The 17,084-nt window shown below is 39.3% G+C and overlaps 1 protein-coding gene and 1 long non-coding RNA gene across 2 annotated transcripts in view; one reads left to right on the forward strand and one right to left on the reverse strand.

Moving 5' to 3' along the window:
- Window positions 1-12,150, reverse strand: part of ARHGAP28 (Rho GTPase activating protein 28) — a 199,798-nt gene extending 187,648 nt beyond the window's left edge. The window contains exon 1 of the mRNA XM_025365097.1: window positions 11,893-12,150. Coding sequence (XP_025220882.1) covers window positions 11,893-12,068 — 176 coding nt within the window. The 5' untranslated portion in view covers window positions 12,069-12,150. The remainder of the gene's footprint in view (window positions 1-11,892) is intronic.
- LOC112611372 lies at window positions 11,974-13,047 on the forward strand. Its single transcript, XR_003116640.1, has 2 exons — window positions 11,974-12,116; window positions 12,806-13,047. It is a non-coding gene; the product is annotated as an uncharacterized LOC112611372 (long non-coding RNA).
- Window positions 13,048-17,084: the final 4,037 nt, after the last annotated feature.

Raw genomic sequence — 17,084 nt, forward strand, 5'->3', positions numbered from 1 at the left:
AAAAAAAAAAAAAAAAAAAAAAAAAAGAAAACCATCTTTCATACTCTAGAGGAATAAAGCGATTGGAGGATCCTGGAAAAGAATAAAAGCAAAGAGCTACAAGATTACAGTTTTGATTTTATGGATTTTGATCCAAATAGCTTTCAAACCAGATTAAAATACTAATGAGCCAAACTGGATGTGGGCAAGGTTGGGGGTAGGGGAGTAAGAGACAAAAGCAAGAATAACCTAGAGTAAGATTTGGCTAAATGACGAATTCCTGTTTAAGATACACTTTAAAAGCCCGCTAAATGGCAAAGCACTTCCATGAACTCTAAAGAGAATTGGTGCTATTTTTTTTTCCTAACTCCCACAATAAGAACTTTTTTATCATCTGGATAAGAGGAGTATCATGTTTGTTTAGGATTGGTATAATCGAAATCAGCTTCACTTGGGCTTCTTATAAGCAATGACTCATGTTATTTTAGCTGGTGTGGGATCATTGCCTCATGAAGGATGACACAGCTTTAGACATGCAGAGCCTGGCCTGCTTTTTCCAATTCCATGCCTCCAGCAGCTGGAAGAGGTGGGAGTCCTCCAGCCTGCAGCTTTCTGCAACTCAGCACAATTCAGATTTTATGAAAACAGTTGCCAAGTTGACCTTGTAATCACAAGAGCCTTATAAATGAGGAGGGAAAGGAGTTCAGTTGTGGTATGTTAAAAATCACAGGGCCAGGCATCCTTTGTTTTTCAAAACAGAATCTGTGGAAACTTACAGTCAGCTCTTTCCCTCATTAATTGCTTACTCTATTGAGGTCAGTAATTTTTTTGTTTTTAAGATGACAATGAAAAATCAGAGCAAATATGTTTTCAAGACTCTCCAACTTACAACTCACTAAGATAATGTGCACAGATGGTTGTAACAGTGTTTGAAAGGAAGCTAAGGAAATGCCATTCTCATAATCGACACCACCTTTTCTCTAGCTCCATACCTAGTCAGGGAGCCAGTTCTCCCCTCCTCCATGTTTTCCTTGCTGTTGGCCTGCCTGCTTCCCCGAACCCAGGAGACTATGCTGTAGGTGTGCGTGAAAGCTATGGTGACGGGAAGCAGGTGGTTGAACCTGGCTGGACAGGTTGGTAATTCCCTATGAGGCTCTAGGCAAGACACTTTTCCATACTTTGCTTTCCAGTTGTAGCACAGACATTGTTCCTGGCTGTCCTTACTCATGACTGGTCTTCATGAAACTTAGTTCTCATTAGCAACATACTCTGAACTGCCTAGGTGGTTAAAAATAATGAGAAGACACTCCCAAAGACATGGCAGTTAGCAGAAAAGCCCAGACAACTATTTATTGTATCATGAAAATGATTGTCCTATCTCTGTAGTTCTGGCGTCCTCAGAACTAAAGTTTATTAAAATGAATAGCTTGAAAAATTAACACAAGGGCCCAGAGACTGAGGGCCATTATGATTCTGACCTTGCAGAGGATTCAGGTTCAGACTAAAATGGGCCTAGGATTCGTTTTCTAAATGGAAATATCTGAGGCTCTTCTGAGGTTGGCATCATCCATGGCTCCAAGGTCACTGATGGACAAGGGCTGTACTCGGGTTTACAGGAGACTAGGGATGGCTCAGGAGTCTGAGTTTCCACAGCCTACATTTTTGAGCAAGATTTAGAACAGAACAGTGATCTCTACAATGATCATTGTCTAGGACCTGACTTGATCCCCTGGTTGCCTTCAAGTTTTCACCTTCAGTCAAGGTGAAAACTTGAATGAAAATTGGGAGAGAACAGAGGAAGAACTCATTAATTCTCATGAACTGTTGTTTCTCAATGTTCATTAAGAATTCTTTCGGTAGGGCCGGGCAAGGTGGCTCACGCCTCTAATCCCAGCACTTTGGGAGGCCGAGGTGGGCAGATCACCTGAGGTCAGGAGTTCCAGACCAGCCTGATCAACATGGAGAAACCCCGTCTCTACTAAAAATACAAAATTAGCCAAGCGTGGTGGCACATGCCTGTAATCCCAGTTACTCGGGAGGCTGAGGCAGGAGAATCGGTGGAACTCGGGAGGCGGAAGTTGCGGTGAGCCAAGATCACGCCATTGCACTCCAGCCTGGGCAACGAGAGCGAAACTCGTCATACACACACACACACACAAAGAATTCTTATGGCATAAATCATACTGCAAGGAATTAAGCAAAAAAAAATGTTTTTAACTATAGAAATATATTTTAGTAGTTAAAAAAGCAACTAATAAAACTAAAGTGAAAAATTATAAGATCTAGTTACTAAGAACATAAACCTAAAGATTAAAGGATTAAAACCTGCCCTCCTTCTGCGAGAGAGAGAGAGAGAGAGAGAGAGAGAGAGAGAGAAAAGCCCACCCACAGGAAGATTTCCTGTTACTGACTGCCTAGATCTTACCTTCTTAGTCAATTTGAATGTCTTCTCTAGAACATTTTGTCTAGTTTTAAATACTGTTAAATATAGTCTTAAATAAGACTATGTGAAGGGTAAGAATATAAATTTTTAAAAATCCTATTATTGAACTTCCTTCAAGTGATAATAACAGTTCTCAAATATATTATTATATTTAAATCAATTTCATATATCCATTCATAACCACTTCTATGCTTATTCCATTAAAACAGAATAGAAATGTTTGCAAAATGAAAGACTAAATCAACACTGAATATTTATAACCTCGACTATGTGGAAGTTGATCTTGCTGGTTATTAACAGGGCTATACCGGTATTGTCCCCACTCTCAATAATCAAATTGAGGCAGAGAAACAATAAATCCATAATATACTAATAATGTTACAAGATTTAAATAACAAGTTAAAAGCACCATTTCTAGAAGAGACTGGGTTGGAATGTTGGCGCTCCTTGCTGTGTGATCTTGGGTTACTTCTGCGCTTTGGTTTCTTCCTGTGTCACAGAACTGCTGTCAAGAATAACTGGGATAATGTATGTCAAGCTTTTAGCATAGTGCTTGCCTCATTTGTAAGCTCTGATTAAAGCTAGGACTTATTTTTAAAGAATCAACGTCACAGGACCATAGGGCATGATTAGCGCATGACTGATAACCAAATGAGCATTATGGTGGTAGATGGCAGCCTGTCATGGTAGCCATAACTCTTCTGGCTACAGTTCTCGAGGAAACCTTCAGAGAAGTTTAGTTCTCACTTCTTTGACTGCGTTTATTCATTCTCTCTCTCTTTTCTGCTTTTTATCTCTTGTCATTTAAATATAGATTTAATCCCAACCACTGACATGTAACTTTAGCTACTACATAAATTTTTGTGTTGTAGCGAGGGTGAGAGGAAAAGTGGAGAGAAGAAATAAATCAAATATCATAGTATGAGTTATAATGTCATTTTAGGATGTTGAGAATTTTTTCTAGTCACTGTCAGATTTCTCCACTGATCTTCAAAAACATAAAATAATTGATGGACCTTTGTATAAAGGTAAATACACTAATAGGAGGTTTCTTTTTAAGGCAAAAGCATTGGTCAGTGTTTTCTAAATTGATTTTCATAAATGAATACTCAATAGGAAATTTCAATGGGATTTTTTTCCCTGTACACTATAAACGTACATAAGTAAATTTTGTGGCTAACCACAAAGTTTAACAAAGATACAAAGATTTATCTCTGGTACATAAAAGATAATCAGTACCCAAACTTACAATTGCTAAAATAGCACAAATAAATCTCAAGTGTTTGACAGTTTAAGAAACACTACCTACTACTTTTGTCCTTGGTTTCCAGTTTCGCCTTCCTGTGCTTTGTATTGTGTGTTTGTATGCAGTCATCATCTATTCATCTAAGGGATCAGAAAAGGAATGCATAGATTTAATTAGTTTTTAAGAGTAACATGACACAGGCAGCTGGTTGTCTAAGGGATACTTAGTATATGTTCTCCCAACCTTGGAATTACATGGCACTAACTACCTGTCAAATGGATAGTTTATCTATATTATTCATTTATTGAAGAGTGACATAACACATACATTTGATACTCCAAGAATGTGTTATAAACCCCAGATAGTTAAGAAGATGCATATATAGCAAAACAATCTACTTTCTTTACTTTCCACTTTAGAGACTAAAGAACTTGAAGTTTTTGTACACTTTAGTATTTTGTTTTGATGCACAGCCTACAGTAATCACAAAGAAATGATGTATGAAACTTCATATGATAAAGAATGACACATTATGGAAAACTCACTAACTCAATAACCAGAGCCCAGCAAGAGACAAAAAGCAAACAAGCTAAAAAAAAAACTCTCAAAGAAACCAAAATAAATGCTATCAAATTCTTTAACAAAAGAGTATACACTTTAGTCCTTTAAACCGCATTTCCTTTACATAGTTGTAACAAGCTGGTTATCTAATCAAAAGTAAATTACAAAGCATGTTAAAAGTAACAATATTAGAAATAAAAGTACTGCTAAAGACTTTCAGAGCTGCCTGAAGAAATAAGTAATAATTTCAATTTTTAGGAAATAAAACAATATACCAATATAGACTATTAGTAAAGCAAGCAAACTTACACATCTCAACAGGTACCTTTACTTTAGTAACACATGCAATTATGCTGTCTTAATGATAACAGTTATTAAGAAAAGGTTAATTTCTAACACTATTTAAGGGTATGCCTGACTTATTTTCATCCAAAGAGGCTTAAAAACAAAGCAAAGTGTATTGCCTAAATAGAATTTATTTCCAAAATTTTCTTCTGAAAAACATTCCATTTATCTCCTTTGCTTTGCTATATAACATTTTACTTTTATTCTTGGCTAGAACTGATATCTAGAGACCATATGGTTGAGAAATAAGAACATGGCAATTACCTCAGAAACAAAATTGTTTAGTTTGAGGATGGAATGTGAAAAAATTCTGATTACATGCAAATTAGAATGTTTACTTTAGTTAAAATACATTTGCAGATGTTCACATAACATCTCTGGAACACTAGTAAGAGGAGAATGTTTTCCATCAGGTACAAAGATAATTCTAAAAGAATAAAAGATAGTTTCAGTAATACTCTCTAGGCAAACTGGGATTTAAGAACAGCTACACTCTCTTTACACAGCATTTAATTTAGCAACTTTCTGATTCTTTTTTTTTTTTTTTGGAGGCAGAGTTTCACTCTTGTTGCCAAGGCTAGAGTACAATGGCGTGATCTTGGCTTACCGCAACCTCCGCCTCCTGGGTTCAAGTGATTTTCCTGCCTCAGCCTCCCAAGTAGCTGGGACTACAGGCGCCCACTACCACGCCCAACTAATTTTGTATTTTTTTCTAAGTAGAGACGGGGCTTCACCATGTTAGTCAGGTTGGTCTTGAACTCCCAACCTCAGGTGATTCACTCACCTCGGCATCCCAAAGTGCTGGGATTATAGGTGTGAGCCACTGCACCCAGCCGATTTATTTTCTTTGAGCCTATTTAATAAACATTTGCTTCCAAAAAATTTAAAAAAATAGAAAATCTATCTTTAGAGCTTTCATAATAAAGTCAGACCAGGTCAAATTAAATCATTTTTTATACTTTGTATCAAAACTGAAAAAAAAAAAAAGAGTGGATTAAATGACTGTTGATGCCTATTTATATTTGGCTGACTTTTTAAAAACTAATGGGGTAAAAACAAAATCAGCAAGACTCCTAGATGTCTATTTCACAGTATGTAAAGTAAGTCAAATATAGAAGAAATGAGAGAAATAGAAAGTCACCTTTAGAACACCACCTTAGTGAATTTTACTGACAAGATCCACAGATAAATGCTAAAAGGAAAGTTTAAAGAGAAAAAAGATATTTCCATAGTCTCAAAGTATCTCTCCAAAGGTAGCTATTAATTATAAAGAGGAAAATAGTAACTTTATAGTACAGAAATCTGGCAGATACCACCTTATCCAGATGATCAAACCTAACACCAATATTAGTAAGACGTCAACATCGTATACGCACTGTATGATGCCCTCAGAGGAACCCAACATTACTTCCACAGATTTCTCATCAAAAATGCACAAGCTTGGTCAGGCATGAAGGCTCACATCTGTAATCTCAGCAATTGGGGAGGTCAAGGTGGGCAGATCACTTCAGCCCAGAAGCTTGAGACCAGTCCGGGCAACATGGCAAAACTACATCTCTACAAAAAATACAAAAATAAGCCAGGCATGGTGGCATGTGCCTGTAGCCTCAGCAACTCAGGAGGCTGAGATGGGAGGATTACTCAGGTCCAGGAGGTCGAGGCTACAGTGAGCCGTAATTAGACCACTACACTCCAGCCTGGGTGACAGTGCAAGACCTTGGCTCAAAAAACAAAACAAAACAAAACAAAACAAAAAACCATAACCTTAATCTAATCATGAGAAACATCAGACCAACCCAATTTGAAGGACTTCTTATAAATCACCAACCAGTTCTCAAAAAGTGTCATGAAAGACAAGGACAGACTGTCAGATTGCAGGAGACTCAGGAGATACAACAAAATTCAGTGTGGAGTCCTACATTCAATTCTACAACAGGAAAATTCCAATTCTAGTGGAAAACTGGTGAAATCAGAACATAGTTCATAGTTTATAGTATTGTATCAGTTTTACTTTGTTTAGTTTTCACAAATGGTATTCTGGTTTTGCAAGATGCTAACATTTGGGGAATCTGGGTAAAGGTTACGCAGAAACTTTCTGGACTACTTTTGCAAGTTTCAAAATTACATCCAAATAGAAAGTTAAAAGTTACGACTTTTTAGTCATCATCTTCATCTACATGAGGCGATTCTACAATACTCTAAATTCCCTAAATTTTTGTGCATACGTTACAGATTAATGATCAGGGAGAAGTGAGCAGCTTAAAAATGGATAGAGCAACTGGCCAAATATGTAGCCATATGACACTATCAAAGGAAATGTACCAGATGTTTTCCAACAGCTCTGCATACAGAGGAACCTAGCTCAGCAGGGATCCCACTGTAAAAAGAAACCAGAGACACCAACTCTGGTTTCAACCATAACATAAAGAATGACCTACAAATACCTATTGTCTAGTGAGAATCTTATTTCCATTACTGTTTTTGAATCCTCTCAAGAAAGCATACCTAGTATCCCCCAGAATTTGGTGTCCCTGTGCATGTGTACCTTAACTCATACAGGCCTACACGAATGCTTAGTAAGAGTTAGCACCTGGAAATAAATGTCTTCTTAATTAATTAATTTCAGTCCAGGAAGGTACCAATAAATCTATCATTAAAAGTTGCTAAATTTAGTTTTTCCTCAATATAAAATATGTACTTTCTAATCATCAATTCCATTTTAATCAAATTATCTTATTATTAAGAATCGTTACGAAACAATAGCCCCCTCATAGAAGTTTAAACATTGCTGTAGAATTAGAATTCCTAGGATAACCTTGGTTAGCTTGTATATTTGTTTTCGAGGAAGAGTTGGCTGTTTCCCTCCTCTATTTTTGTCCTCTCTCGGGAAGTTTATGGTATAACTAGATAAATTTCAGAAATAATCATGGCCATTTTCTACTATACCTTCACTAAAAAAAATTGTATTTCATTTTTTGTATATACTCAGGAAACCCTTGAAAAACAAAATATCTAGCTTTATCCTTGGCTACCTTTCATTTTATCAGTGAAATTATTTTGTATGTTTGTCCATAGTCTCACTCTGGATTCTGAATAGAAGCTTGGCCTCTCTAAAAATCGTTATTCTAATTTCAACCATTTAACAGAACTGATCATTTATAATTACTTTATTCTCTTTCTTCCTTTACAATAGGATGTGGATATACAATTTTGTGAAAAAAAGAATTAGTTCTCTTCTTCCCAACAAATACTTATGACTTGTGAGTCTCTTCGCTGCATGAATAAATTTTGCAGTGGTTTGAATCCCCCATGATCTAGAAATGCACTGTAGACACCAAGTAGGACTCCCTGCCACTGTTAAGCATATAAAGGTGCTAAACCCAGAAGGTACTTGGTGTTCCTCATCAGGAATAAGCCTAAACTGCCCAGAAACGCAAGCTGAGTATGTTTTTTGTTGTTATTGTAATATCAAATTAGTTGACCAAAATGGAAAATCAGTGAGAATGAAATATGTTTGCTAAAACTTCCTCTGAGGGAATGATGCTCTTGCTTTAAACTGCTGAAAAGTTTGTGTGCCTATTAGTGACAGAAAGATGTTGTATCTTCATGGTTTTCTTGCCTTTTAGCTCCAAAGAAACAAATTAAAATTCGTATTATAAGTATGCCATGCTACTGAAAAGTCATAGCCAAAATAGACTTTGTGGAGTCCTTGAAATTAATTCCTAAGAAAACTTTAAAAGATAAAAGTAATATGAGAAAATATAATTAATTATGAGAATTAACAAGCAAGTCTATCCATCCTCACACTCTATTAGAATCAAGGAATATGGTGACAGAAATTGAATAAAAAAATAGGAAATAATTCTTAAAGAAACAGGAGGTGTGGGAAGGAATCCTAAAGGCTCAAAAGGAAATATGTATAACAGTATTTTAAATGCCACAGCAGATTGCCCCATGCAAATTAAAAGGGCAAAAACAGAACAGGACAAGATGGACAAAGGATAATCTATTTGTTAAAAATCAACGTATCAACTTATATATTCTGAATATTGATTTTAAAAAAAGAACTTAAATCTGAGGATTCCTTACTGTCAATATATCCCAACCTAGAATCTTTTAGGTACACGTAACTCCCTCTAAAGCCAGTGCATTTATATGACTTCAGGTGGTTTCATTCATTATGCTCCACACACAGTTTTAACTAATTTATAAAATGAGGTAAGAATGAATGATTCCTTTGATTCTTCGGAATTGCAAGATCGGAGCTATAAAACTCAGATATTTGAGTTTTAAATGTCCCTTTTTTTTTCTTGACAAACAAGGCTTTCTTAACCTTGTTTTGTTTGTCCACTTCTGATAGTGATGCAAGTACCAAAACTGTTTGACTCTCCTCTTTACAGCAACAACACCTGATTAAAAGTGATAACAGTAGGAATACAGCTAACATATCTGGTGCTTCCTTTGCCTTAGTCAATATCCTAAGCAGCGGAAGTAAATTGCCCAAGGCCACATTGTAGTAACTGGTGTAGAGTCAGGGTCTGCCAATGTGACCTCAAGCCTGAGTAACTGACAAGTACATGGAAAACAAAATAAAATTAGTAAAATGAAAGAAAATGAGCAGGCCCTAAAGAAATTGCTTCAGTGTTGAAGGGCAACAGGGAGAGCATGGCAAACAAGCACAGCAGCCCCCATGATGGAGCAGCCTTGGCTCAGCTTCAGCTAGGGATGGCAGGCAACAGGGCAGGCCTGAGATGCTGCGTCCTTCAATCTTTTTTTTTTTTAATGGTTAGCTAAAAATCCAGATTTACATCTGAAGCCTCTTGATGTAGAAATATTGTCACTTATTTCATCTTTTTTCTCAAAGTCTTGCTGGTTTGAAAGGTAAAGGACCACATTCTTGGGGCAGGGACTATGTCCCATTTATCTTTGTAACCCAAATGTCTAACACGTTGCTGGCACATAGTAGGCACAAACAGGCTGAGGCTGGCAGTTAAAAATCCCACCATTTTATCTTGGCTATTTTGTAATCTTGGCAGGAATTCATTAATGTATTCAACAAATATTTATTGGGCTACTACGATGTACCAGATACTGCTCTGGGGATATAATAGTGGAAAAAAATGACCAAATAGAAAGATATTATATTCTATTTTACTGGGAAAAGGCTAGGAAAAAAACCCTTAAAAACATATAAACTCAAGTGTAGTAGAGGTCTAGAAAATAAAAAAGAATGGTTTGCTTTGAGAACCTATGCCACCAAGAGCTAAAAAATAATGATAATTAGATACAAAAGTCCACGCTTTCTAGTGCCATTCTGGTCATTGCTCCACAAATAGGTTACAAATGTGTAAGCAATTTAAAGGAAAGGGTATTCTTGAAAGAGAGAGTGCTTTCTTCAGAAGTAGAACAATATGATCTTGCTTCTTGGCTTGAAAGGAAGTATTGATCGTTAGTTAGTGAGTCAAAGGTTAATAACTTGGGCCTGATTATTTCTGTTGTCAGACTTACGATTAATGGTATCCTCTGGCTCTTTGTAAATACAGGAACCTCTTTTTGATTGCTTTTTTACTAGGAACCAAGGAATTAAGCTATTCTCTTGTGATTGGGTTGCAGAGGGCCGGGGGGCCTGCAGCAGAGGGACAATAGTACCAAGGCTCCCAGAGAGTGCAGGGCAGTCACCAAAAATGCAAACTTGGAACAACGTGAATCTAATTGGCAACCTTAAGGTGAAATACTAGCTCTGACATGTAATGCTTGCTCTCAAGTATTATCATTCCACAAGACCACATGCTGAGTTAATAGAACTTCTGCTTCTAGTTTGCTTTGGAAACGGATGTAGTTTCAAATCGCCCAAATGGCACAATCTGGCTGGCGCTCTGAGACAGCTGCTGGGAATTATAGACAGGACAGCTACACTAGAATCGTTTAAGAAATGGACAAACTTGGCCCATGCTTTTCATCAACACACACACACACACACAGACACACACACACACACATATATATATATTTAGTTAGTCATAATCTGAGTACTTACAGCCAATGATTATGTTTAGAAAAGAAAATACCCTAAAGACAAATGCCAGTTTATATTTTCAAGGAACCTTTAAAAGTATATGCACAACTCCTAAAGCTGGAAAAAAATGTTATTTTCCCACTGTCTTTATATAAAAGTGAGATTTCACTCAACCTGCTGTTTTTGAAAGAAACAACATTTTCTTTGTTAGCCAAGTCCAACATAGATCTTTTGCCAATGTAGTTTGTTCTTCCCATGGATACTAGCCAAAAAGTATTCCTTGAAATAAAGTCACAATCTGTTAATTAGGAAATCAATTAAAATCACAATCAATTAAATTAGGAAACAGAAGCAATCATTATCACGTAACTAAAGTTAAAAGTATGAGAAAAAAGAAATGATTAAAAATAAACATGATGAAAACACATCACTCAAATTGCCCACTTGTAAAGAAAAGCACTCATCAATGGATCAGATAGTCACATTTACACAAATAAAACTTCCCCCAAATATGTATCAAATATCAAACCATCTCACTCATCACAATACTTTTGTCTACCCACTTAATCATTTTTGTTTTAGTTAAGGAGAGTCTCATTGGCCTTGATCTTGCATCAAATGGATGATCACTGACACAGTAATTTAACATAGATCCCTGATTAAATCTGAAATAAACAGGATGAGATGCTTATAGGCTTCTTTTGACCAAAAGGAAATATAATTGCATTGACAGCATAGAGTTGACATGAGCAGTAATCAAATAATGACACCAATGCATTTATACAATTGAAAGGTTTTAACATGTAGAAATAAAATTGTCTTTTAAAGTCTACTGAGGTGTACTTTTTTGAGAATTTCTCAACCTACATTTTAAATCAGGCATGCAGTTACTGAACAAGCTCTCAAAAGGAGTATTCTGAGGATTTAGGGTTATGTATTTTAATGTTTTCTTTTCATGTGCTGCTTGTGTTTCATTTGGAATATTTTTTAATTTCCCGAGATTTTATAGGCAACTTTGGCCGAAATGAGGTGTATATATATATACATGACTTATCCTGAAATCGTATCAAGAATGCAATCCCGCTGCTAATCTCTGCTAGCCAACGACTTCAGCCCAGGCTGGTGCAGCCTTCGAGCGTTTCCCACCTCCAGTCAAAGACAATGCAAAGAACCCCAGGCTCACTCATCTAGTCCACCAAAACTTGAAACAACAATCTGCGCCCAGGCAGAAGGCGCAGCTGCACGGCGAACCCCCCAAGCCCGGCGCGACTGCGCCGCCCTGGCGGGAGCGGCTCCGGGTACCTGCTGAGCGGGTGGCTGGCGGCGGCCCGGGGCGCGCAGCGCGACTCTGCGTTGGGGGGCTGGGCGCGGGCGTACGAGTGGTAGGCGGTCAGCACCACGCCGCCCGAGTCCTCCACCTCCATCGTCAGCCGCGCATGTCTCGGCGCCGGCCCCAGAACAAAGACCGGGACCAGCATGGACCGGCGCGCCGGGAGGCTGTCAGCAGCTGGGCGGTGGGGCCGGAGGTGCGACCAGCCGCTCTCTCCTGCGGCTGTCAGTGGCCCCCGGGCAGGCCCGCCCCGCCCCGCCCCGCCCCGCCCCGCCCTGGGCGCGCGAATTCGCAGACGCTGGGAACCACGCCCACGGGCTGGAGTAGGGGCGGGCATTGTGTGTGTGTGTGTGTGTGCGCGCGCGCGTCTGTGCTTGCATGTGTGCCTGTGTGTGCTTGTTTGTGTGCCTGTGTGTGCGCGCGTCTGTGTGTGCCTGTGTCTGTGTGTGCGTGTGTGTGCCTGTTTGTGTGCCTGTGTATGTCTGCACGCCTGTGTGTGCCTGTGTGTGCGTTTGTGCCTGTGTGCGCGCGCCTTTGTGTGTCCGTGTGTGCGCTTTTGTGTGTCCGTGTGTGTCTGTGTGTGTAAGCCTTTGTGTGTCCATGTTTGTTCCTGTGTGCGCGTTTGTGCCTCTGTGTGCGCGCCCGTGTGTACGTGTGTGTCCGTGTGTCTGTGTGCGCGCGCCTTTGTGTGTCCGTGTGTGTGCCTGTGTGTGTGCGCCTGTGTGTGCGTGTGCGCGCATGTGTCGGGAGTGCGGGGGGAGGTGTGATCCCCGCTTCTAGGAAACTGGAAACCGGCCGGGATCCTTTGGGGCTCCTGCTAGCGGCTCTAGTAAAGTTTGTTTTTCATTGTTTCTTTTTTTTTCCTTTTCTCACTCCCCCTCCCAGCCCGCTTCCAACTGGAGGCTTATCCTGTGGCTGGGAACATTTCCTGCCTGGCAGCAAGGAGTGAGACTAAAAAACCATACCTCGGGCTGAGGAGAGAGGCGGGGTTTGAAATGTGTGCTCTGGGGAAGAAAAGGAGAAAATGTGACACTCAGTCATTTAAAGCATCCACATCAAAAATGGAAGCACTGGATTACCTTGCTGTTGACTTAGTCAAGTTACAATAAACTTGATTTCCTTTTGGGTCAGGTAATTCCCTCTCAGAGCAAGGGAACGCTTCCCTCCCCCACCCTCAATCTCACTACCAGACTCTTACCTCACTCTCACATCCCTTTCCTCCTCCCAGTCATGATCAAATTAACAGATACCGTTTGCAGCTTGTCTGAAAATTAGACTTTATTATTATAGGCCAAATGGATGTTATTTCCAGAAGTTACTGTTGGTGGGGGAGGATGTAGGGACTGGTTCGAGGTAGATAAAAAGGGGCATCATTAGAAATCTCGAGTCTGAAGTATGTCCTTATCCACATAGGACTAATAGCACAAATGGAAAAACAACATTCTTACAGCTGATTAAAAAGTAACCAGACGTATGCCTAGGAAGAGGCCCACGTGAATGTTTTACTCACATGGACAGTGTTTTATCTGCTGTCTCTTCCACACATCCCTAGGAGCTAGATGAAGTAAAAAGACAAGTTAATCTATCCCTTACTGGAGGGCAACTTGATCATGCTACTTAACATCTCGGAATCTGTGTTGCTGCATCTGTGAAATGGGGAAAATAACATTCATCTTGTAGGATTAAAGCAACAAGTACCTGTTAGGTTTTCAAGAAATGGGGGTACTCTTTGCTCTTTCATCAAGAAGGGACACATTTATTTTCATTGCACTTTCAGAGGTTGGGAAAACATAAGTTTTTCATCCAAAATGCTTTTTAAAAATGTTTTATTAATTAAACGGTAAGCTAATAATGACTAAATTTACTAACGTGTTAGATGGTGTACATTAGCTGTTTAAACAATTCTGTGAGGTAGGTAGTATTATTATCCCAATTTTATGGATAAAGAAACTTATCAAGCATGAGTGTATGGAAAAGACACATGCAAAGAATGCTTTATTCTCCAAAGTTTTCAGATAAAAAGAGGCATCTGTTTACTTACTGTGCTTTATGCCAATGCATAAAACTAAGACAATACCTTCTTAAAATGTGAAGTTGAAAAACCACTGTAGGTACTGATATGTATCCACAATTCTTCATCTAAAACCTTGGGAACAGATGCATTTCAGAAATTACATCTACTTTTTATTTTTAAATGATAATTTCATGCATGCACCATTTAATATAAAAAACCCTCAGCCCAGTAAATTTGGGACAGTATTGTATATTTAAGTGTATTACTTCTGCAGCAAAGAAAAATGAATATTGACTTTTAGTAGGATAAAGTCTATAGATAGCCTCACATTTGTTCAGGTGAAGTTTATCACCCAATAAATTTTGGCACCAAACTTCATAAAAGCTTGTAATTTTTATCTGATAGCATTTTAGAATTACCATAAGGAATTATAGTAGTGGAACTTTTTCTGGGCATGGGACATTCTTCTTTTATTTTTCTGAACTACAGACTCACAATATGAAATACCTACAGGGTCTTTTCTTATAAACATTTTGACTGTAACACGGCCTCTAGATGCCCCGCATTGCAGTAACGCCTCATCCTGCCAGCCAAGGAGCCCTCCTCCTCTTGTGTATTCACATTGTAGACGCCCTGGTTTCACTTTGGATTCCTCCCTCCAATCGATGATCAAATCTGTCATTTCTTCCTCAAAATGTCTGCCAACAATTCTTTGAATTCCCTCCGCTAATGTCTTTGCCCTCTCGTCAGCATCTCCTGACTAGGTGGCCGCAATCTTTCCTTCACAAGGATTACTTTCCATCAGCTTCCTCTTAAGCCCCATCCCCTTTCAAAATGCTGTTTGGGTGATTTTCCTAAAATGCAGAACGTCCTCTTCTTCTTTCTCAGAAAGCCCTCGAATGTAACCTACTTGCTACAAATTGAAGTCCAAACCCCTTAGTGTGGCCTCTCCTTAATCTATTTTGATCTCCTAGTACTTCATCACTCCCAAGGCCCTGTGGCCCACTTACACCAGCCTGTCCTGTGATCTTACTTTGTCTTTGCCTCTACCTATTATTTCTTGTCTGGAAATCCTGGAAAACCCTCTATATACCACTATAAAGCCTCTCAGGTGTTCCTAATTCAAAGCAACCCTCCTTCTACCCTTCTGTGGAAATTGCTCTTACTTTCATTATAACAAATAATTTCATTCGGCCATGTAATTAAAGCACAGTCAGCCAAACACTGTGCTGTGTGCATTCTCCATGCCTGCGCCCAGGGCAGATGTTGCTAACAGATCTTAGCATTTTTTTTTTCCACTGAGCCCAGATATGGCCATGAAAGCTACCTCAAAATAGAACCCCAAACCAGCAAGATAGCTTTGAGATGAAAACTACTTGCTAACTCAAGATTGTATTACTATTTTCCAGCAAATTCGTGTCTTTTGCTAAATTGTAAGCTACTGGAAGGGCTAGGGTCATGTTTTTGTCTTTATAGCCCAGAGCCTGTAGTGTTTTGCAGAGTAGGCATGCAATAAGAAATATTTGTTGAAAGAATGAACGTACGAATCAATGAGTGAATCAGTGAACGAGATAATACTCTTTAGTGCAGCAGTTTCAACCTTGCAGAGTAGCCAAGTGTAAGGGTCAAAGAGAAACTTCTTTGCCCTCGGAAAGTTCACTGAAAAATTAACTCACAGAAGGCAGATTAATTGGAGAAAAGGCATAAAGATGTATATAATGTATAATCACAGGAGCCTTCAGAATGAAGACCCAAAAGTATAGGGGAAATTATCCATTTTTATGCTAAGTTTCAACATAGTATGGAAAGCCATGCAGAAATATGATTGGACAAAAAGAGTATTATCTAATGCTGAGAGACTAAGTGGAGAAACCCAGCAAAGCCTGTCTGTCTTGATTCTTCTTGGCCTCTCTGAACATGCATTTCTCCCCTCAGGGTATGGGGCAGGACTCTCTCTAGAATCGGGGGTCTTACAATCTACAGTCAAACAAGTAGGTCAGATAACTTCTTTATGGCCAATTTTTACACAGAACAATGGAGGAAAAAGTGGGGTAATATTTTCAGGTTTTATGGCTGTCTTTGGGGAAAAAAGGTTCTGGTTTCTGTGACCCACCTTGAAAAAGAGAGATTCTAGTTTCTACAGCTAGAAGATGAGACTGGGAGACTAGGAGCAAGAAGGTCAGAAAAGAAAAAAAAAACTTTTGCTTCTGAGACTACCCCAAGACCCTCATTTTGGGGTATTGTTTTCTGAGCCCCAATAGCAAAGCATTATTATAAATGACTCATAAGTCTCTATGGCACTGAAACTGCAAACCAAAAAAAAGTTGGTATGTGGCTGGGCACAATGGTTCACGCCTGTAATCCCAGCACTTTGGGAGGCCAAGGTGGGCAGATCATGAGGTCAAGAGATTGAGATCATCCTGGTCAACATGGTGAAACCCCATCTTTACTAAAAATACAAAAATCAGCTGGGTGTGGTGGTGTGCACCTGTAGTCCCAACTACTTGGGAGGCTGAGGCAGGAGAATCGCTTGAACCCGGGAGGCGGAGTTTGCAGAGAGCCAAGATGGTGCCACTGCACTCCAGCCTGGCAACAGAGCAAGACTCTGTCTAAAAAAAAAAAGAAAAGCTGACATGTATGTATTAATATTTTTTCAAATATATCTATATGGTGTTGACTTAATAAAATACAACTCTTTTAAGTATTCTCAAGTTTTTGGCTTTTAGAAAGATGGTAGAGTGCATATATTGAACATTATAGAATATGCTATGCAGGCTATTTCCATTAGGCCTCCAGATCCACTTGCCAACCTCACTACCCTGCTTGGTAGCCTGAGTGGCTCACCATGTGGTCTGCATCTATGAACTCCCTTGCCTCTGGCTTCAGGGAGGGTCCACTAAAGAGAGGTACCAGCAGAAGACCTAGAGGGAGGGGAAAGTAAGGTGAGGTACTGACTTCCCAGGCTTCTTTGCTATTTTGCTGCACGTGAGATCCTTCTGCCTACCACTCCTGACTGCAATCCTCTGCTATGCTGCTTTCTCCAAATTCAGGTAACTCCTGCCTATATCTGGCCCTCCTGATCCAAGGGTGGTAACAGCTCCTGGTGCATGTAGTACTCCTGCTGCTGCTCTGCAGCACCCCTTGTTAAGG

Source organism: Theropithecus gelada, chromosome 18 (assembly GCF_003255815.1).
Source record: "Theropithecus gelada isolate Dixy chromosome 18, Tgel_1.0, whole genome shotgun sequence".
NCBI lineage: Eukaryota > Metazoa > Chordata > Mammalia > Primates > Cercopithecidae > Theropithecus > Theropithecus gelada.